This window comes from Notolepis coatsorum (genome assembly GCF_963971535.1).
Source record: "Notolepis coatsorum genome assembly, chromosome: 3".
In the NCBI taxonomy this organism is placed as follows: Eukaryota; Metazoa; Chordata; class Actinopteri; order Aulopiformes; family Paralepididae; genus Notolepis; species Notolepis coatsorum.
Window position 1 is genome coordinate 20666458 of NC_140167.1, and position 22513 is coordinate 20688970.

General features: G+C 43.7%; 2 protein-coding genes across 2 annotated transcripts in view; one reads left to right on the plus strand and one right to left on the minus strand.

Moving 5' to 3' along the window:
* The window catches only part of cUnh21orf58 (chromosome Un C21orf58 homolog), a gene marked incomplete at its 3' end in the record, with an annotated part of 7603 nt that extends 1900 nt beyond the window's left edge, over window positions 1–5703 (plus strand). Inside the window, exons 5-8 of the mRNA XM_084311111.1 lie at window positions 2078–2266; window positions 3376–3817; window positions 4693–4838; window positions 5467–5703. Of these exons, the coding sequence (XP_084167237.1) occupies window positions 2078–2266; window positions 3376–3817; window positions 4693–4838; window positions 5467–5703 (1014 nt within the window). The remainder of the gene's footprint in view (window positions 1–2077; window positions 2267–3375; window positions 3818–4692; window positions 4839–5466) is intronic.
* Window positions 5704–13684: 7981 nt separating this feature from the next.
* Window positions 13685–22513, minus strand: part of atg9a (ATG9 autophagy related 9 homolog A) — a 31228-nt gene continuing 22399 nt past the window's right edge. Inside the window, exons 14-20 of the mRNA XM_084309998.1 lie at window positions 21445–21624; window positions 20339–20554; window positions 19687–19916; window positions 17748–17865; window positions 16953–17217; window positions 14405–14556; window positions 13685–13991 (exon numbers count right to left, since the gene is read on the minus strand). Of these exons, the coding sequence (XP_084166124.1) occupies window positions 13983–13991; window positions 14405–14556; window positions 16953–17217; window positions 17748–17865; window positions 19687–19916; window positions 20339–20554; window positions 21445–21624 (1170 nt within the window). The 3' untranslated portion in view covers window positions 13685–13982. The remainder of the gene's footprint in view (window positions 13992–14404; window positions 14557–16952; window positions 17218–17747; window positions 17866–19686; window positions 19917–20338; window positions 20555–21444; window positions 21625–22513) is intronic.

Here is a 22513-nt window from a genome sequence, read left to right on the forward strand (position 1 = left end):
CTGAGCACAGTGATGTATATACATGTAGTACAATGTCAAAGCAGTAGGTGGCGATGTAGTTCAAACATGAAGGCCATTTTCAACCAATCAGAAAGGTTGAACATGCCACCACACTTCCTGCTAAAAAACAACAATCCACCATCTTTAAATACCTCGAGTGAGCCATTTAGCCAACGTAGCATTTATTTTTCAGCAAAGAAAGTGCAATAAAAGTGCAATAAACAAAACAGATACATTCACTGTGTTCTGCCTCTCATTTGTTGATGAAACAAAACCAACATCAACACAATTTACCACCAAGAGCAGATAGTTTAGTCTCACAAAAAGATCTCCGATGTTGTTAGCTACATGCTAATGTGAATGGCATTCTCCATGTATATAGTTAGCATTGAGGCTATTAACGTAGTAACGTTAACGCTAGTAGAAATAGATGAAAACTTTATAAGATTGCAGAATGGGTACAATACAATACGGCTCAATACAAACAATTATTAAGGGAATGCAGACTGTTGTAGTTTGGAGTACTGGGTTCCTTATAACAATAACTTGACAACACGTTGGTAGCCGCAGCTACTTGGGACAGCTCTGCTGTAAACACTGGAAATAACCGTGCGGGTCTCTTCTGCGCATGGGCATTGGGCAGAACGGCTCCGTATCCGGCTTGTGCAAATTACATGGCACCATTGTCGGCGAGTTTCGGCGAGTTTCCAAAACGAAAACACCTTTTGAGCGTTGCCACTATAGGAAAACGCGTTTTCCTGCCAAAACTGTGTTTCTTTTTAACTTGGACATGCAAACGTTATCATTCGAAAATAGAACGTTGCTGTTTTAACCCAGTGTAACCAAGTCCATTTTGAAATGTTTTGGACAGCCCATGTATTTGCAGTTGTGAAGTTAATCTAAATCACTTGGGAGTGTGAATGGGATATATATCACACAGTTTTAACATTCGCCGAAATGCTTGATTGTGATTGGTCAATAGCGCTCGTCAGAGGTCCGTTATTACTCGATAACGGACCTCTACCGAGCAATAATGACCGCTGTTCGCAGCTGTAGCAATCAAGCCCACTGACACACACTGCATCAGTGCAGCCAATCAGACACACCTGCCGGCTGCCGGCGAAGCTGCCGGCGATGACAGCACGGAGCGACAGAACAGAACTGCGTCTGCATTTGATCTCGTCTTGTCGATGGTGTAAAATGAATTAGGTATATTGTTAGTAAGTTAGCTATGTAATAAGCGGGATAATGTATAGCCTATACTCGGTCATTGTTGCAAAATAATTGACCTTCACTGACGTTTAGAACACCTCGGCGAGGCGCCTCGGTATTCTAAACTCTGTGTCGGTCAATTATTTTGCGACAATGACCGAGTATAGGCTATACATTATCCCTTACATAAACTACTCAACCTCAAAAGAATTTAACAGTGAACACAACACTCTTACCATCTTTAGACAATAACATTTGAAAACATTGTTCCTCTGAAAACTTGCAACGGATTTATACGTTTTTTTTGTCTGAGGTACTCAATTATAGTGAGGAATATATGCATGTCTCATAGAGAAACGTGATAGATAAACTACTGATATAATATAATATAAAACCCCTGTGATGTGTGTGTGTGTGTGTGTGTGTGTGTGTGTGTCATACTAGGCATACCAGGCCCCAGGATTCTTGTATTATTAATTGCATCATTTCACTAATTTCAATTGGAATATGTGCCCATTCAAGCATGATTTTAATTAATTTAATTAAATTGCTCTTTTTTAAATGTATTATTTTCTTTTTTTTAAAACTTTGACCAGTCAGCTGGTTCTTTTCGCGTTTATCGCTTTTTCTGGTCAAGTATGACCGACAGAAACAGGTTGAATGGGGGTATAGATGGGGGGAAAGACACTCTGAGAAAGTACGGCTTGTCCGGGAGTCAAACTCGCTACCCCAGATCCGTGACGCGCACGGTTGTCCCCGACGCCGAAATAGCGTTTGAGGTACGCGGTGAGCTACTGGAGCTCCCCCTTTTAAATGTATTATTATTATTTCAAGTTTGTGTTTGTGTGTGATCTCCTCTGTGCAGGAGCAGCACATGTTGGAGGACCTCAGTGGACCTCATACCTGGGGAGGGACACGTCACAGACGACATCAGTCAGATTTCCTCACGGCCCCCCCTCCGCACCCCGTCCATATCTACCACCCGGCCCCGGCCCCCACCCTCCTTCCTCCTCCGCCCGCTCCGCCACAGCCCCCGCGCATCATCCAGCAGACTGTGAGCCGTGCCGGCGGTCGCTCCATCTCTCCCTCTCAACCCCAGCATCATTTCCTTTGTTCTCGTCCTGATGAAAACCTTTTTCCTTCGTTCTCCTGAGGACTTTGTGAACGTCCTCCTCCTCTCCCTGTTCCTTTTTCCTTTCTCTTTTTCCTTCATACTTACTTGTTACACAAACAAAACACACGCCACCCAGAACCGGCCCCTGGCATAAACAGTATGACGTCCATGAGGGCCTCAACCGCAAGGCAGGGGGCACACAATGTTCTTCAAGCTATCTTTTATTTTGCAGTGTGTGTGTGTGTGTGCATGTGCAGTTGTGCACATGTGTGAGGTGTGTGTCTGTGTGTGCGCACTTGTGTAAATGTGTGATGTGTGTGTGTGCACGTGCATTTGTGATGTGTGTATGTGTATGTGAACTGTATGTGTATGTGTCTGTGTATATATGTGTATGTGTACTGTATGTGTATGTGTACTGTATGTGTCTGTGTATGTCTGTGTACTGTGTCTATGTATGTGTACTGTATGTGTATGTGTACTGTATGTGTACTGTATGTGTATGTATCTGTGTATGTGTATGTATCTGTGTATGTGTATTGTATGTGTACTGTATGTGTACTGTATGTGTATGTGTCTATGTATGTGTACTGTATTGTATGTGTACTGTATGTGTCCTGTACTGTATGTGTCTGTGTATGTGTACTGTATGTGTATGTGTCCTGTATGTGTATGTGTACTGTATGTGTATGTGTACTGTATGTGTATGTGTACTGTATGTGTGTACTGTATGTGTATTGTATGTGTATGTGTATGTGTACTGTATGTGTATGTGTACTGTATGTGTATGTGTACTGTATGTGTGTACTGTATGTGTATTGTATGTGTATGTGTATGTGTACTGTATGTGTATGTGTACTGTATGTGTATGTGTACTGTATGTGTGTACTGTATGTGTATGTGTATGTGTGATGAATATATATGAATATAAGGTGGATAATATGTTATGTGACTTGGTGGTTGGGGTTGGAGGATCTGATCCAGGGCCACCTGATGCCTGTAGGGCCGACTCTGACAGCAGCGATGCTCCTGCTCCCTCTGTCTCCCTGCAGCTGCCCCAGCCGCACCCTACCATCATACAACAGCTGCCCCAGCCGCACCCTACCATCATACAACAGCTGCCCCAGCCGCACCCTACCATCATACAACAGCTGCCCCAGCCGCACCCTACCATCATACAACAGCTGCCCCAGCTGCACCCTACCATCATACAACAGCTGCCCCAACAGCACCCTACCATCATACAACAGCTGCCCCAGCCGCACCCTACCATCATCCAACAGCTGCCCCAACAGCACCCTACCATCATACAACAGCTGCCCCAGCCGCACCCTACCATCATACAACAGCTGCCCCAACAGCACCCTACCATCATACAACAGCTGCCCCAACAGCACCCTACCATCATACAACAGCTGCCCCAACAGCCACTCATCACCCAGATCCCGCACCCTCAGCCCTACCCTGCACCACGCTCAGGCAGCATCAAGGAAGGTATACTACCATGACTTCAGATTTAAATGGCTCTTTCGTGACTTTTTCTTTTTCTATGTGTGTAGACTGTAGAGGATTAATGAGAAATGGATTATGGGATTACAATAATTTGATTACTACCCCAAAAATGGTAACTGTAAAAAAGAGTTACTATATAAAACACAGTAATCAGGTTACAAATATTGTGAAAAAACAGTAGTGGTATGTGATTACATTTTGGATTACTTAAAAATGTGGGGTGACAGTGGCTCAGGAGGTAGACCAGTAGTCTGGCAATCCGGAGGTTCCTGGTTCGATTCCCGCTCCTCCCGGGCAGCATGTCGATGTGTCCTTGAGCAAGACACTTAACCCATAATTGCTCCCGATGAGCAGGTTGGCACCTTGCATGGTTGCCTCCGCCGTCGGTGTGTGAATGTGTGAGTGAATGGGTAAAATGTGAGTAACAAATTGTAAAGCGCTATATAAAAAAGCAGCCATTTAAAAACATTATGTTAAGGGAAATTTAAGTTCTGATTGTGAAATTAGTGACATAAATTGAAATAATAGTTGTAATGGTTGCAGCTGATGACAGTAAGACTGTTGCAATTACATTCTGTAAATTGGAATAAACATATTCTGTGGATTTTCTGGGACAAAGAAACTCAAAAGTAACTGCAAGTAATTGTGCCTCTTCAGGATTAACGTTGATAAAATACTATGCCACGATTCACTTAAGTCACATAACATGCATGCCAAATGTTTCTAAAATGTTTTGCATATTTTACTTGATAGACGAGGCCCACTGTACTTGTGTTCTAGTGGATTGTGTTAGTGATTCATATCCTAAACAGGTAATCAGTGATCGTCATAGTAACCCTCTCGTCCCGGTGTGTCAGACATGGTGGAGCTGATGCTGATGCAGAACGCCCAGATGCACCAGATCGTTATGCACAACATGATGCTGAAGGCTGTTCCTCCCATGAGCCTGTCCCCCCCTGGAGGACCATGTCACTCTGCCACACACACTGCACCCCCTGGACGTGTCAGTGTCTCACACACACGCACGCATCATGCACGCACGCACGCACACACGCACACACACAGAATTTCTTGAACACAAACAATAATAGATGCACAAACAAATCTTGGCATTTCAAATGACATAATATGTATCACACACCAGTGTTGTAGTACTCAAGTCCTGGACTGATTTTCAGGACTTGTGACTCGACTTGGACTTGAGCACTGATGACTCGGACTTGGACTCGAGCATTGACTGCATTCAGACTCTGACTCTTTTTTGTAATAGACCTCACAAAGTAAATAAACTCCCTTTGAAATGGTGACCGCTGTGTCTTTTATGTTTAATGTAGACCTTTTTTTATTTGTATGTCAGCTCTTTGACTGCCAGAGTGGAGTGGACTCAACCTTGATGACTTGGACTTGGACTCGGACTAGGGTAATGGTCCCTCGACTCGACTCTGGCTCTTCTTTGGTGACTCGGACTCGAACACTGGGGACTCGAGACTCGACTCGCAATTTTGTGACTCGACTACAACACTGTCACACACACAAACATGCATGTATTTATGCACAATCACACCTCTTTCACCACTTTTCAACATTCACTCAAGTCAACGCCCTAAATATCCCCTTTCTTTTATTCCCAGGATGGTTACCACGGTAACCCCATCGTAATGAGGTCAGAGGTCAAACCAAAGGGAAGTGCCGTCCATCACCATCACCACTATGGTCCCACCCCCGCGGCGCCCCAGCTGCCTCCTATTGGCTATCCGGTATGGCCGCCGATGATGTCACCGGCCCCGGCAGGACAAGCGGGGGCACAGCTACCAGCCGTGCACCACGTGACTGGCCCTGTGACGCTCCCGTCACACAACATGTACTGAGTGAATTAAAAGTTTGAACAACTTTTGTCTTGAGAAGGTTTACCTTTCCATCCTAATGAGAAGATTATTCAGAATGAATCCTTTATCATGAGCAAAATGACTGTCATTTTAGTTTACATTTTGAAGAATTGATTGAATTGAAAATGAATTGACCCCAACAAGAACACACACACACACACACACACACACACACACACACACACACACACACACACACACACACAGACAGACAGACAGACACACACACACACACAGTATTCTTTTTTGGTGATAACCTGTATATAAGAAGGACTCAGGTCTCTCTCTGACCATATGTCCACCTTTCTTAGGGTGGCTGTGGATGGAGTCATGTGAGGTACAAAAGGTTGAAACTATGTATATATGGCATCATTGACACTTTCATTGTCAATGGTGCAGCTACACTAAGAATGACCCAGCTCCTTCAAGAGGTGCAGCTACACTAAGAATGACCCAGCTCCTTCAAGAGGTGCAGCTACACTAAGAATGACCCAGCTCCTTCAAGAGGTGCAGCTACACTAAGAATGACCCAGCTCCTTCAAGAGGTGTAGCTACACTAAGAATGACCCAGCTCCTTCAAGAGGTGCAGCTACACTAAGAATGACCCAGCTCCTTCAAGAGGTGCAGCTACACTAAGAATGACCCAGCTCCTTCAAGAGGTGCAGCTACACTAAGAATGACCCAGCTCCTTCAAGAGGTGTAGCTACACTAAGAATGACCCAGCTACTTCAAAAGGTGCAGCTACACTAAGAATGACCCAGCTACTTCAAGAAGTGCAGCTACACTAAGAATGACCCAGCTCCTTCAAGAGGTGCAGCTACACTAAGAATGACCCAGCTCCTTCAAGAGGTGCAGCTACACTAAGAATGACCCAGCTACTTCAAAAGGTGCAGCTACACTAAGAATGACCCAGCTCCTTCAAGAGCTGTGAGTATAATGTCATGAGTATAAACTTCATTCTAGAATTCTAGGACTAGAATGAAAGACACATCTCGGGACTAGAATGAAAGACACATCTTGGGACTAGAATGAAAGACACATCTTGGACACATCTCGGGACTAGAATGAAAGACACATCTTGGACACATCTTGGGACTAGAATGAAAGACACATCTTGGACACATCTCGGGACTAGAATGAAAGACACATCTTGGGACTAGAATGAAAGACACATCTTGGACACATCTCGGGACTAGAATGAAAGACACATCTTGGGACTAGAATGAAAGACACATCTTGGACACATCTTGGACACATCTTGGGACTAGAATGAAAGACACATCTTGGGACTAGAATAAAAGACACACATCTTGGGACTAGAATGAAAGACACATCTTGGGACTAGAATGAAAGACACATCTTGGGACTAGAATGAAAGACACACATCTTGGGACAGAATGAATGACACACATCTCACTTTGCACATCAGATGATTATTTGAAATTGTAGCTTGGTGTTAACCCTCAAAATCCTGTGGGGGTCTGTCTTTCAGAAGCTGTGGTGGACTTGGTTTTAAAGCTAGAGTGATGATACTGGTATCACATGACACTAGACACCCATATCCATTGGTACCAACCATGTCATGCAAAATAAATAAAATTCGTACAGAAATCTCCAAATGTCAATAGCAATAATAATAATAGCAAATCATAGCACATGGCTTTCCGCAAGGCCTTGGTGTCTTAATGTGGTATATTGGAGGGATATTTTACCCTGTTTATTGTTATCAATTCTCGAGTGGTCAAAGACATTTTGCACCAAATCTGTGTAACAAATGGTATCAACACAAACATTTGCTGCAACAACTTATGAGACATAACTGAGCATGGGAACGGCCATCACTCGCTTCCATCATAATGTTTTTTGGGGCTTTTAATGTTTATTACAGATTTAGGAATAGAATAACTTGACACAGTGCTGCTGAGCTGCATCTCCTTTAATCCTCAGGTTCCCAGCTTTCGGATGATGTATACACTTCTATGTGGCATCTACTATTGACCATCTCCCCCTAAAAAACAAACCAAAATGAGTCTATGTGGGTTTCAGAGGGTTATTACAAATTAGACAGGACTCAAACATTCATTCGTCTGAAGTGCAAAATGCTGTTGAGTGAAAATGTTCTTCAATATGCATAACACAGGGATATGGAAATGAATATGGAACGATAATGCAAACATGTAAATGTTACTCTCAAAATTATCAGAGGTTTTGTAAGGTCTATACATGTTGTGCAACATTCGTTTTCCTGTGTCTTTAAGCTATTAAAAGACTTCAACATCACTGGATTTACTTTTCTTTTCTAGTACAGTGAGTTAGGCCTACATTGACCATTATCACACGTCGGCCAGCTCAGGTTGGGATTCCTTTCCAATGACCGTTTCCCAGCCTTTTTTTGTGTAAAGGACACCCAAAGCCAGGGACAGGCCTACTGACTAGTCCCATTTGCCCATTTCATGAGGGATATCTCAGGAATACCAACTGAGAATATTTTGGTTGTTAGATTATGATATAGTACAGACAGAATTCCATAGCCGACGTCACTCAGAATGGAGGATTCTAGCTTCTAAGTGGATACAGTGCGTCGTTACTTCACAAAACATCGACGCCCGAACAGGGACTTGAACCCTGGACCCTCAGATTAAAAGTCTGATGCTCTACCGACTGAGCTATCCGGGCTCTGAAAGATGATATTGTGGAATGTCATATTGTAGGACAATTCCGGTATTTATTTATTTTTTAATATATAATAATTTTTTCTGTTTTTTGGTATCATAACAATCGATTCCGACCAAAATCTGGTGGACTACGACTGTTTTGTCGAGGCGCTCGAGTTGGCCGCACTGACACCTCCCCATCTGCAACACAATCCAACCGCGGTAACTGCGTATAGCAGACACAACTTCCATGTCCCCTAAAGTTGCCGGATATTTATGATGCACTGAAATTACTCAGTGTTTTTGTAAAACGGAGTAGAGGAGGGGCTGTCGCCGTTCCAGGTCAAATTGACGAGAATACTAAAATGTTCCGAATCAGGGTCTCTAGGCTGAAATTAACCGGAATTGAATGCTGCTCAACAATTTTACCTGGCGATTTTCCTCAATGGTACTTCGATAGATATCGTGCCAAACAGGAAGAATGATTGTCGGATTTAAACAGTAATTCAGAACTACACTATTGTAGTTTTTGATGCATTTATGATTAATTGAAAATGGGGGACCCTGTCCTGATGTAAACAAGACGAAAGCTGTACTGTATTGTACCCATTCTGCAATCTGTTAATAAAGTTTTCAATCAATCAATCAGTCTATTGAGCCGTACTGTATTATACCCATTCTGCAATCTGTTAATAAAAATGTCAATCAATCAATCAATGCATAATTTTACTGTGTCTATTATATTGTAGCCTACCGTTTTATTGCACTGAACTATTTTGCTACTCTTCTATTATTTTAAAATGGTCTACTCTATATTATGTGACGTAAACAGGGGTGCCTGTTGGATCCTAATGTGAAGAACTGTGATTTGGTGTTCAAAACAGCAAAGAAAAAATTCATCAATGACAAAACCGAGGAAAACAAAAACAAACCGCGTGAACTTTGGAAATTACTCAATAACCAACTAGGCTGCAGTAAAAAACTTAAAACCAGATTCTCAAACATAAACATAAAGACGGACAACACGCTCATCACAGAAAAGCTGGATGTAGCCAATTACTTAAATAGTTTCTTCACAAACATAGCCACAACACTGGTAAACAAACTACCCTCCCACTCAGGGCATTATGGGGTAGAACACATAGTAGCTTACTACAAAAACCTAGGGGTCCACAAAGACGACTTCAAACTGGAAATGGTAACAACAGATGAGGTACTCAAAAAACTGAGCGCCCTCCAACCTAACAAGGCCACTGGCCATGACAACATCCCCTCCAAATTCCTCAGAGACTCAGCAGCCGCCATCACCCCAGTCATCACACACATAATAAACCTCTCTATAAAACAGGGACACGTCCCCAAGGACTTCAAAATTGCGAGAGTGACCCCTCTGCACAAAAAAGGCAGTAAATTAGACCCAGGCAACTACCGCCCTGTTTCTATCCTTACCTCCATCTCGAAAGTCATGGAAAAAATTGTATACGAACAGGTCGAAAAATACCTTGCGGAAAAAAATCTAATCTACGAATTCCAATCTGGCTTCAGAACATCCCACTCCACTGACACATGCCTTCTCTATTTAAACGACCACATCAAACAAGAGGTGGACGCGGGCAAATACTGCGGCATGGTCATGCTGGACCTACAAAAGGCCTTCGACACTGTCAATCACACCATTCTGATTGACAAGCTAAAAGCAATTGGTTTTGATAGTCTATCAGTGAGCTGGATGCAATCCTACCTGGAGGGGAGAGAGCAGATGGTGGAGGTAAACGGTACCCTATCCCCCCCCCTCACAGTAAACTGTGGTGTTCCACAAGGAAGCATACTAGGTCCGCTACTGTTCCTAATTTATGCAAATGACATGTCGTCAGCTTGTGACTGCAACTTGTTCCTGTTTGCGGACGACTCAGCCCTGCTGGTCTCTGACAAGAACAAATTACAGGTTGAAAAAACCCTCAGCTCAGAACTAAGCAAAATCTGCATATGGCTCGCTGATAACAAACTATCATTACACATGGGCAAAACAGAGTCCATTCTCTTCGGTTCAAATAACAAACTCAGCAAGACCGACGGCTTCTCAGTTACAGTGGGTGACAATATTGTCACAAGGAAAGAAGATATTACCTACCTGGGTTCCATCCTAGAGGCAAATCTTTCCTGTGACAAAATGGCATCCAATGTAATAAAAAAAGTCAACCAACAAACTCGTTTCTTGTACCGGATCTCCTCACTGGTAAACAAGAATACCCTGAAGACTCTAGCAGGAGCACTCATTCAAGGGTACTACGACTATGCTTGCACCTCATGGTACCAAAGCACCTCAAAGGCGCTAAAAACAAAATTACAAACATCTCAAAACAAACTGGTCAGACTACTGCTTGACCTTACTCCTAGAACCCACCTCACCCCTGCCCACTTTGACAACCTAGGATGGCTTAGAGTAGACGACAGAGTACAGCAACTTGCAATGGGCCTGGTCTACAAGATACACTACACGACCAAGGTACCCATGTACATGACTAAATACTTCCCAAAGGTCAGTGAATACCACGATCACAACACCAGAGGGAGCTCCACAAATCATGTTAAACCCAGATTCGGCTCAAACAAGGGTCTAAACACGTTTCGCAATTATGCCACATCAATGTGGAACGCCCTACCCAAAGCTGTAAAGGAATGTGAATCACTACCCACTTTCAAAAACTCTCTCAAAAAACACCTAAGGGAGACTGCAACTCGAAACTGGCCCCTGTAAATGTCCGAGCACAACCCCCGCCAATGTACAGTAAATTACCAAGTATGGTCTTGTCAATAATCCAATGTACAGTGTTGTTTGTACAGTTGTACAGTGTCCCCCACCCACCCCTCCTACCCAACCCCCCCCCCCCCACTCCTACCCAACCCCCCCCCCCCCCCCCCCCCACTCCTACCCCCCCCCCCCCCCCCCCCAACCACCTCCAATGTACAGTCCCACCCCCACCTACCCAATCCAATGTACAGTTTCTACGCCTAATGTATATACTCTGTTCTTTCTGGACTCTTTTTGTATCACAAATACAGTACTGTAATTGCAAATCTGGTATGTCATAAATGTATAGATGTAGCAGTACTGTCTATCTGTATGTCATGTATGTCATATATGTTACGATGAATTGGAAATGGGGGACCCTGGTGGAAACAAGACGAAAGTCTTTCTCTGGTCTGCATCCCCTTAACAATTGTATGTATTGAGCTGTACTGCACTGTACCCATTCTGCAATCTGTTAATAAAGTTTTCATTCATTCATTCATTCATGTCTTACCTTGACTTTGTCTATTTTGCTCATTTTCTGTCTGTCTTTTTTTTGCACTTTGAGCTGCAATTCTTGTATGAAATGTGCTATACAACTAAAGTGTATTATTATTATCATCGTGCTAACCATGATGTGATACGCCGTGCATTGTTTAGCTAAGCACAGCTGTCCCAGGATATTGTCTGAAGTTTGACAGTTCTGTCCGACACAAGAAAACGAACATTTTCTAATACAGTCTCCTCCCCACCGTATGTATATATTCTCTCCCCACCGTATGTATATTTCTCTCCCACCCACCCCCTCCTAATGTACAGCCCCCCCCCCCACCGTATGTATATACTCTCTGTCAGGATCTATGGGTAACAGTACTGTATATTTGCATATCATATGTCACAAATGTAACAGTACTATATACCTGTATGTCATGTATGTCCCTATGCCATAAATGTCATGATGTCATGTATGTTGTGCATGTCATAAATTTCACTATTAATTGAAAATGGGGGACCCTGATGTAAACAAGACAAACGACTTTCTCTGGTCTGCATCCCCTTAACAATTGTACTGTATTGTACTGTACCCATTCTGCAATCTGTTCAATAAAGTTTTCATTCATTCATTCATGAAAGAATCTAGTATGTTCGCCAAGTCGTGTGCCTGACAAAAGGTCATACCCTCGATAGGACTCACTGTCGAGCACATTTTTGTAGTGGAATTTGAGGCAGTGATGTCAGGTAATCCCTTTTGTTTACCTCTAGCAATTCTCTTTGTCGTTTGATAAGAAAATCTTTGTCGTGTTCCCAACTAGACACAACGTAATTGCCATGACTTTTTATTGATGAATTTACAACTGTACAAAATGGTAATTTACAAGCTCTATAAAACAGAAAAATAACAGGCATCATTTCGTTAATCTACCTCAGAGTTCCCATTGTCAAAACATTAGTCCAGCAGCCTGTCTGTGCTTCTTACTCCTGAGCCAAAAACGCATCAGAAAATATCTTCGATTCACAATGTCACGGTCAGTCACCTGTCCATCATGACACATTACCCATGATAAAAATAATAAAGTAAATTACAAAATTATAAACAAACCAAAAAATGTGGGTGACATTATCTGTATTTCGATAATTAAAGAAAGTGCATTCTCTTATTTCTCTTAAGTTATAATTAATGGAAAGCAGAACCGAAAGCATGCTTCTAATTTAAGTCTTTAAGTAGGATGTAGCATGCTTGTGGGATGAGCTGGTGTTAGTCAACCATCTCACATTATGGAATGGTAGGTAATCATGCACTTGTGCTTAAAGAGCATTTTTGTATGGCACAAATGTTATTAAGTCCTGTTTACTTGCAGAAACCTATTGTGAACCCATAGATTCAGAATGAATGACAAACATACAAAAACTCTTGATAACAAGTTATGTGCCTGCATACCTTATCTATACACATCACACACACATCACATCACACACACACACACACGCACCGCACACACACAATGTCACAATGATAATTCAACATTCTAATTATGGCTGCTGTGCAATAACCTGATAACATGTATATTTACACACAGTGCATGTGTGTGTGCGTTACACTTGGCTAATTTCTACATGTTATAACATTAGAGTCTAGTGCTCTACCAGTGCAAGCAGAGCTGAACTTTGGTCGGGGGGGGGGGGGGGGGGGGGGTTGTTTGCCTTTTTTCCACTTCTGATCAGAACATTCACTTGAACTGAAGTGAAATAAAGGCAAGAAAGGATAAGGAGGCGTAATATAAAATTGTATGATTAAAAATGTATCTGATTTGGGGCTGACACTTGATTTGCAAATAGGCAGACTGTACACAGAGGCAGAGAGAAAGAAATAAATATAGAAAGAAAGAGAGGAATAGCAAGACATTGCTTCTATACCACTCATACATGGTGAGATATTCATGTTAAATGACAAAGTAGTGTAATCTGACCAACGACGTTCGTACTCTGATAATAGGTTTAATATCCATGGTGTGCGTGCCACCTGGGCGTATACGGCATGTCGCAGATATCCACAGCCACTGTCTCCTGATTGGCGACAACATCCATCCAAAACTGTGTCAGGAAAATTGGACAGGACGAGAGCGTTTGTAAATAAGACGGCAGGCCACTTTCGCAGATGTCCGCCCAAAAGCCGCGATGGGTTTTAGGATTAGTCTGGGGTCAGAGGTTGAGTCCGGCGAGTATGTCCCGTCTCTTGACGGATGAGGGTATGTGTTTGGTTATCTGTTGAGCAGCGGAGGGGGGGGGGGGGGGGTATCCTCATTTACAGGGAGCAGTTACGTCACCTGAGGAAAGAGAGAGACGTAGAGATGACATGCATTGCACAACACACACAAGGTCCCGACAGACCTCATAGAGGGCTAGTTCAGTCAACCAACTATACTGTAAGTACCTTGCAGTGGATTAACGGTTAAAGGAACACGCCAACATTTTGGGAAATTAGCTTACCGTCTTCTCCAGAGAGAGACAAGAAGATAGATCCCAGTTTCCTCTCTGTGCGTTCAGTCGAAAGCTATCTGGCTGCATGTTAGCCTAGCTTAGCACAATGAATGGAAGCGGACATGGCCGGTTAGCCTTCGGGAGAGGTGTTAGTTGGACAATGCCTAGGCTAGCCGGCCATGTCCGCTTCCAGAAGACGATAAGCTAATTTCCCCAAATGTTGGCGTGTTCCTTTAACACAGACACACAATCTGTTCACCTTGTGTATATGAGGTGGCATCTCATCCTCTGAACCCTCCTCTGGGACCGTGCCGTGGTGTCGCGGCGGCGCCGCCTGCCCGTCCTCTGCCCAGCCTCCCATGGGCACCCGTGCCGACCTCACCCCCCTGCTGCCCCCTGCGCCCAAAGACTCTGCAAGACAGAGAGCCATGCAGGGAATATACATTACCTTTTACATTACATTTACCGTTTATCCAAAGCAACTTACAAGTTCTGTACAACAAGTCAGCAGGAAGGGTAAAACTCTTACAGCTGAGTAACATTGTTCATCAAACAGTGTTGAAACTTGGGTGTTGAGTGCATAGTAGTAGACATATTAGACGGGTAGATTAGTAGGTAGTAATATAGGCAAGGAAGATTATTTAGTGGAAAAGTGCATGATAGTAGAAGACAGTACGATTTCTCCTTCATTTCAGATATTGATTGAATAATTGTGTTTTGAGTCGACGGCGAAAGATTGGTCGTGTTTCGGCTGTCCTGACTGTGGTGGGAAGTTCGTTCCACCATTGTGGAGCAAGAAGCGGGAATAGCCGGATTCTCTTTGATGACCCTCCCGGAGCTCGGATAGGAGTGTGTCTGAGGCGGCCAGAAGAATATAAGTCACCGTCAAACTTTAACAGTATGGATCTGTGCAGCGTGGGAAGGTGGTACCTTGCTTTATCTTACTGAAAAGTCTTTCTGCTTGGTGAAAATGGTGAAATTGCTTAATGATCTTATTTCATCACAGTAATCTCAGGTATATCGTTGCTGGATTCACAGGGGGAGTAGACTCGACTTAGTAGTCGGCCCATGTCACCCCACTTCTTAGGGACCTGCACTGGCTCCCCATTGCTGCACGAATCCGCTTCAAGGCCCTCGACCTGGCATACCGTGCGGCAAAGGGAACCGCTCCCGCCTACCTCCGGTCAATGGTCTCTAACTACACACCCGCAAGACCCCTATGCTCTGCATCTTCTGGCCGCCTCAGACCTACTCCTATCCAAGCTCCGGGAGGGTCATCAAAGAGAAGTCGCCTATTCTCAGTCCTTGCCCCACAATGGTGGAATGAACTACCCACCCCAGTTAGGACAGCCGAAACCCGTCCAATCTTTCGCCGTCAACTAAAGATGCACTTCTTCAACCATTATCTGAATTTAAAAAAAAAAGAAAAAAAAAGAAAAATCTAACCCTAACTAACCTTATGCACTTGTCCTAATAAACTAACCTACACTGTAGCACTCAACACTTTATGAACATTGTTACTCAGCTGATAGAGTTGTGCCCTTCCTGATGACTTGTCGTACAGAACTTGTAAGTCGCTTTGGATAAAAGCGTCAGCTAAATTACTAAATGTAAATGTAGTCTTGGTAGCAGACTTAATCATTTGCTCACGTTGAGATCACAGAACGATAGGATGCATTTTAATCCTGTTCCATACTGTCCAGTTTATATGACATTTTCTGTGACCAGGGTTCTCACACATGTATAACATCAGGGTACATGTTAACAGTGACAGGGTAATGATATGGAAGCGGTAGAACTCTATCTATGTCTGTAGAGATATCGGCTGACTGCTGTAGATGTAGATATAGTGCCGTTTAGGGCTGGGCGATAAAACAATAATTATCGCGATATATTTGAATAACCGATAATAAAAATGTGTTCGATAAAACCAGAGACAGTGGACAGACGTGTCTTTCTTGCCTGCAACTTAAAGTAATGGCTTTGCTTGTCCAAATGACAATACTGACCAAATTGAGATTTATTTTTCTCTTGTCCATTTATTTTGTCACTTTTCTTGGTACTTTCACTTTCAAACCAGCTGCAGCCTGAGAACTGGAGTGTGAGGGGCTGTAACACTAAAGATGGCGGCAAAATAAACATACATTTGTTGTTTAAATAATAATAATAAAAAAAAGAATACTAAAAAAAAAAAAATACTAATACAAATATAGATCATTATCAATATTAGGGCGGCTAGGTGGCGCAGTGGGCAAGGCGCTCGCCACCAACGCAGACTCGGCGTTGCTACCAGCTTGGCTGGTCGTTCATACTAATACAATTGGCAGTATTAGGGGGTGGGAAGCTGGTGGGTGGAGATCGGACGTTGTGGACAGCGACTCCTACAGGTCGGTTGGTGCGCCTGCGCAGTAGAATCAGGAAGCGACGAGGGCGGCGTTCTTCCACATTGCAGCCGGCTTGTGGGAGGCATGGCCTAACAACGTTCGAGACAGGGGAGGGTAGAATTGGACAATACAAAATTGAGGACGGGAGAAAAATTGAAAAAATGTGGAGAAAAAGTAGATAAAAAAAGAAGATAATTATCAATATTGAACGATATGCAAAATGTTATCGTGATATAGCGTGATTTTTGGCCATATTGCCCAGCCCTACGTTGACAACAATGTTATTTCCCTCTGGGGATAATAACGTATTATTTATGGGAAGGGTGATGATCCTATCAAGTGGACTTTTGAAAGATGTTTCCTGTCCCCGTCCCCTGGGATACTCATTGTATCCCCTAGACCCGAGCGCAGGGCGATAATAACCTGCAGTTGTTCCCCCGTAACGGCGCTGGCCGGCCCCCTGTAACGGCGCCCCCTCCTGGCCTGGGTCGGTACCGCCGGAGGCCGAGCTGGGGATAGTGGTGGGACTGGGAGCTGCGGTGGGGAAGGTGTGTGAGCGAGGGAAGTTTCTGGAGCGCAGCTCGGGGTCCACTCTGACCTCGTCTGGGACACCGTCGCTGCTCTCGTCGCTCTCCTGTCTGTGCCACGTGTGACGCGACAGCTCGCCACGAGACTGCTGCTTGTGGATCTGCACGAGACAGAAGATGGAGGTGGTGGGATAGGTAAAAAATCAATCACACTTTATTTGTGTAGCACATTTCATACAGTAAGTGCAACTCAATGTGCTTCACAGAAAAACATGCAAATAATTAAAAAGAAAGGCAAGAAACAAATAATAATAAATAAAAGGAGAAGGGACAGCTAGAGGAGATGACACTAACCTTCTTATTGTCATGCACTTTTCCTAATATACTAGCACTCAAGTCTGAACACTTTGATGAACATTGTTACTCAGCTGATAGAGTTGTACCCTTCCTACTGACTTGTTGTACAAAACATGTACTGTAAGTCGCTTTGGATAAAAGCGTCAGCTAAATGACAACATTTAACAGTTTTCTCTCTCTCTCTCTCTCTCTCTCTCTCTCTCTCTCTCTCTCTCTCTCTCTCTCTCTCTCTCTCTCTCTCTCTCTCTCTCTCTCTCTCTCTATCTCTATCGTCTGCCTCTTTGTCTGTGTGTCTCACTCTCACTCACTCCCACCTACACACACACACTCCTACCTCATGCATGTAGAGTGCATGGATGCTCATCTCTGTGGAGGCGTACTCTGATAGGACCAGACTGGTCAGCTGACCCTCCCACACACTGCTGCCTGAGCTGACGGTGCGAGCATCGGTGCTGGGAGGAGGAATGGATGGAGGACGGAAGAGGAGAGAGAGCGAGAGGAAGAGGAGAACGAGCGGGAGTTAGAGAGAGAGAGAGAAGAAGAGGAGAGTGGGCGGGAGAGAGAGAGAGAGAGAGAGAGAGGAAGAGGAGATGGGATGGAGGGAGAAGAGAGGAGAGGGTTAATAGAGATAGATGAGAAGATGGCAGAGAAAGAGAGGAGAACATGGTGATAAGAAAGGAGAAGATGAGAGAAATGTTTTAGATTAGATTTAGTGGCAGTACAGAGCACAAAGAAATGCGGTTTGCATCTAACCAGAGTACAAAGGGGCAGTAAAGTGCATCGTAGTCAGTGTTCATTTTGTCAGCTTTTTTTATTTTAGTTTTAGTCTAAGCGCTCGTCACCAACGCAAGAGACACTGGTATCGAATCCGACTGTCAGCGTTGCCTCCGGCTTGGCCGGCCGTCATACTGGCTCGATTGGTAGAGTCAGCGGGAGGGAAGCCGGTGGGTGTGTCCGGGTCGTTGTAAACAGCGACTCCTACAGTTCGGTCGGGGCGCCTGCACAGCGAGGGAAGGATCTGGAGGGAGGTAGTGTGACCCAGTGAGAGTCCGCGCTGCCAGGTGAAAAGAAGTGGTGGGCTGGGTACACATGTGTCGGAGGAAGCATGTCATAGTCTCCGCCCTCCCAGACCGACGGTAGGGGGTAGAGTGCGCAACGACCAGGAAGGGGATTGGGAATTGGCATAACGACTAACATTGGGAGGGGAGAAAAACGGAAAAAGAAGGGGGAAAAAGATAATAATAATGAAAAAAAAAAAAGATGTAAACAGTTAAAGACCCTCACCAGTCTTAAAATAACAAAAACAGTAAAGTGAACCGAACGTTTCCACAGCCCATGTGAAGCAGACAAAACATATACATATAGAGCATAGAAGTGCTCCACATATATACACCATAAGACATAATCAAACCACTCATTTATTATATGGTTATTTGTTACGTGTTGGGTGTCGACAGCATTCCGCTGTCGAGACACTGCCTGGCACAAGCTATAATTGTTATCCACCCAAGTGCTGTCTACTATTAAACAACCTAAAACATGTCAGCCATTGTAGCTTGGATGTCAAAAAAAATTTTAGGCTAACGGGCGAGCTCAACAACCTAGCTCAAAAGAACCCGCTAGCCTAAAATACGAACTTGGGGCGAACAAAGCCCAGCTAGCTTATTGCAATACAGTTTTCCAGCCACATGCACATGGTGCACCTAGCTCAACCGAACAGTCCGATGGTCACAAATGGAGGAACTCAGCCGACCTAGTTGGCTTCAATATAGTGTCTGTTATCCTTCAACCATGAACTATTGTAATCAAAATTGAGTTGGCTTATAGTGTACATGTACAACATGTGTATCTGTGGACTATATATGAAGAAGCTACGGAGTAAATATGCTAAGCTAATGTATGTACAATATTATTATATACAGTGGTACGGATATGAATACACTATGGTTAATATAACCAATCTAGCCAGTGGTACAAGTAATACGAGTATAAATATATAGATATATGTACATACATATGTACAGTGTTATTAGTATAAATTGTTATATGGATAAAACTATGGATTGGATATCAGTAGTATACTTATAAAAGCTTAGTCAAGACAACACATACAAAACTCCTTATACTACCTTTGTAATTTGAACCGTGAGTTGCAACCAATCTTTAGCATCGCTCAAGCGAAGCAATGAATAGATACAGTGGGGATACGGCAAGTTGGAGAGAAAGATGAATCCTGTGACCGGAATGAGTGGTGAAGCGCGGCGTGGTCGTACCTGGAGCCTGCCATGGCTCTGCTTGTGGTCGAGGCGTGGCCCACGGCCCTGTGAGCGGCGCTGAAGCTGCCCCTCAGGTGAGCGCTGTCGCTGACCGGCGAGAGGGAGCGCAAGGCCGACGCCCCGTCACTCACGCCGACCCCCGCGTGGATCACAGAGCCGTCTCGGCCCAGGTGGAAGGAGGCCAGCGTGGGGGGACCCCCCAGGAGGTTAGCGATCAGACTCCTTGGCTGAGAGAGAAAGTGTGAAAGAGAGAGAGAGAAAGTGTGTGAGAGAGAGAGAGAGACAGAGTGTGAGAGAGAGGAGAGATTAAATTAAGAATAGGAATTTAGGAATTCTTTTAACATTTTTTTTACTGTATGAAGCACAATCTCTGGAGGCTCATACAGAACCAAGCATTTCACTGTAATGTACATGTACCGTATAAAAGGACTATCTTATCTTATATATGACATATAAAACAAAACTTGAAACTTGAACTTAGAATACAATAGAAGTACTTTATTGATCCCGAGGGAAATTCAGCACAACTTGAATACAATTTGAAAGTAAATGTAAGTAAATTCGACTGAATAGATGATTTGAAAGGTCAACCCAGTAGTGATATATCCGTTTACAGGGACTGTGAGGCAGTGTGCGCGGAGGAACACACCTCAGACTGGGACAGGGAGTTGAGTGTGTGTGTGTCTGCCGGCGCCACGGCCACCTCTCTCTGGACCCTCTCTTTGAGCTGGCTGATGAAGTGCGTGGTCTCCTGCGGAGGCTGCCACTGGGGGTTGGTGATGGCAAAGTGCATCAGGGACAGCTCCGTCTTCCCGTCCTCCGCCTGCTGGTAGATAGACGCCTCCGTCTTCCCCGCTGACATCCACTACGGGAGGAGCCGAGAAAACACAGTCAGTGTACAAAGTTGGGCAGCCGGAGCCCTGGGGGGGAAAAATGCCCCGTTGGAAAAGCTAGGCTTTGAATTGACCCCTGTCTCAAACCCCGCCCTCTTTTCTTGTTCCTCCAATCACAACTGTTGCTTTCCTCGGGACAAATGGAGTGAAGCAACAGTTGTGATTGGAGGATCAAGAAAGGAGGGCAGGGTTTGAGATTACCCTGGAATCCAAGTGGCTGGAGGTGTGGCCTAGCAGTCATGACATGACGCACGTATTGTGGGTTCGTCGTCGTTTACCAATCGGGTGGAAAGGGTACAAGCAAGTCTAACAAACACAGACTTATGTTTAATATGGGAAAACTCAAACGGTTTTGATTTAAAGTAACATGTAACATCTGTATGTTGTCTGTACTGTGCACGGTTTGGAGTCTAATCAACAGTAGGTCACAAAAATAAAAATAACTCTCCTTTTTATCTACACAACTCAGTCTTTTGGAATGGAGTGGAATTGTGCATGTGTGTACGTATATTGTGTGTTTGCGTGCATGTGTGTGTGTATGTGTGTATGCATCAGTGGCCTTGCACGGAATGTTTACAATGGCTATTCATCCTCCCTCCATCTCAAGATTCACATTTTAAATAATTTACGTTTTATTGTTGATATTTCTTTGTTATGTTTTACTCTATTCTGTATTTATTACAATTATTTAATTTTGTGTGTGTAAAGCGACTTTGGGTACTATATAAATGTAATGTATAATTTATAATATATATATATCATCCACCACTGCACACAAATCAGGACCTTTCTTTAGAAAGTGGTTACCAATGGTTACAGGCAGCCATGTTGGAAGAAAGAGGACCACACAAGCGCCACTCACCGCAGGGTGTCCGTGCTGCCTGATGTCCATCTGGGCGAAGGAGCAGGTGTCTCCCACGCCCACCACCTCCACGGTGAAGTTCCTGAAGAAGTCGACGATCTCCAGAGACTTCCTGCGCAGGCTGAAGATCAGGATGAAGGGCGTCACCACGGGACTGATCAGCTCCTCCAGGATAAACATCTGGACACACAGGAAGGGGAGGAGTTAACGCCTGAGGCAGGAGCGGTGTGGGTGGGGTCAAAGAAATAGAAGAAACAAATTTTTTATTAATTATATAACAAGAATTTTATTTCAACCAAAAATGCTTAACAAATAATGTTAGTGATAGAAGGGAACTCATTTTGTGCAAAAATGGAAAGCTTTCCAAATGTTCATGAGGTAGAATTGTTACAATAGCCGATAATCCATTTTCCAAAGATAAATCCCTATACGGGTGGACCTCGCAGGCGGTCCAAAGTGACGTCAGACTACACCTCCCTATTTAGGAGCCAATTGTTTGCATGATTAAAAACAATGGTTCGAACATCTGTTCGAAAAACCCTGGCGAATGTTCGAATCCCAAAAACAGGCTTGGGACAGCTCTAACTGGAGCTGAGCTGAATGTGTTAAAATAGACATAAAAAGGTGAAGGATTGGACTTTGCGAGGTAACAGTAATACAATGTTATTTTTTACAATAATTTACATAACATCTTAAGAAATTACTAATGTGTATGGAAACTGACAAAAAAGGTAATGGTAAAGGTAACACTTAAAATTAGGGATGTCCGATATTATCGGCCTACCGATATTATTGGCCGATATAGTCATTAAAATGTGAAATCGGAAAATATCGGTATCGGTTTTCAAAAAAATAAAAAATAAAAAGATTTACATTTCTATAACCTTTATTTACCCAGGCAAGCAAGTAAGAACAAATTCTGATTTTATTTATTGTCAAAAGTATGCATAATGTTGTGTTAATTCCACAACAAGAGATATGTAATGTTAATTACCTGAAATTATTCCGTTTTTTGGGGGGGGGAAACCCTGCATATATCGGTATCGGTTGATATCGGTATCGGAAATTA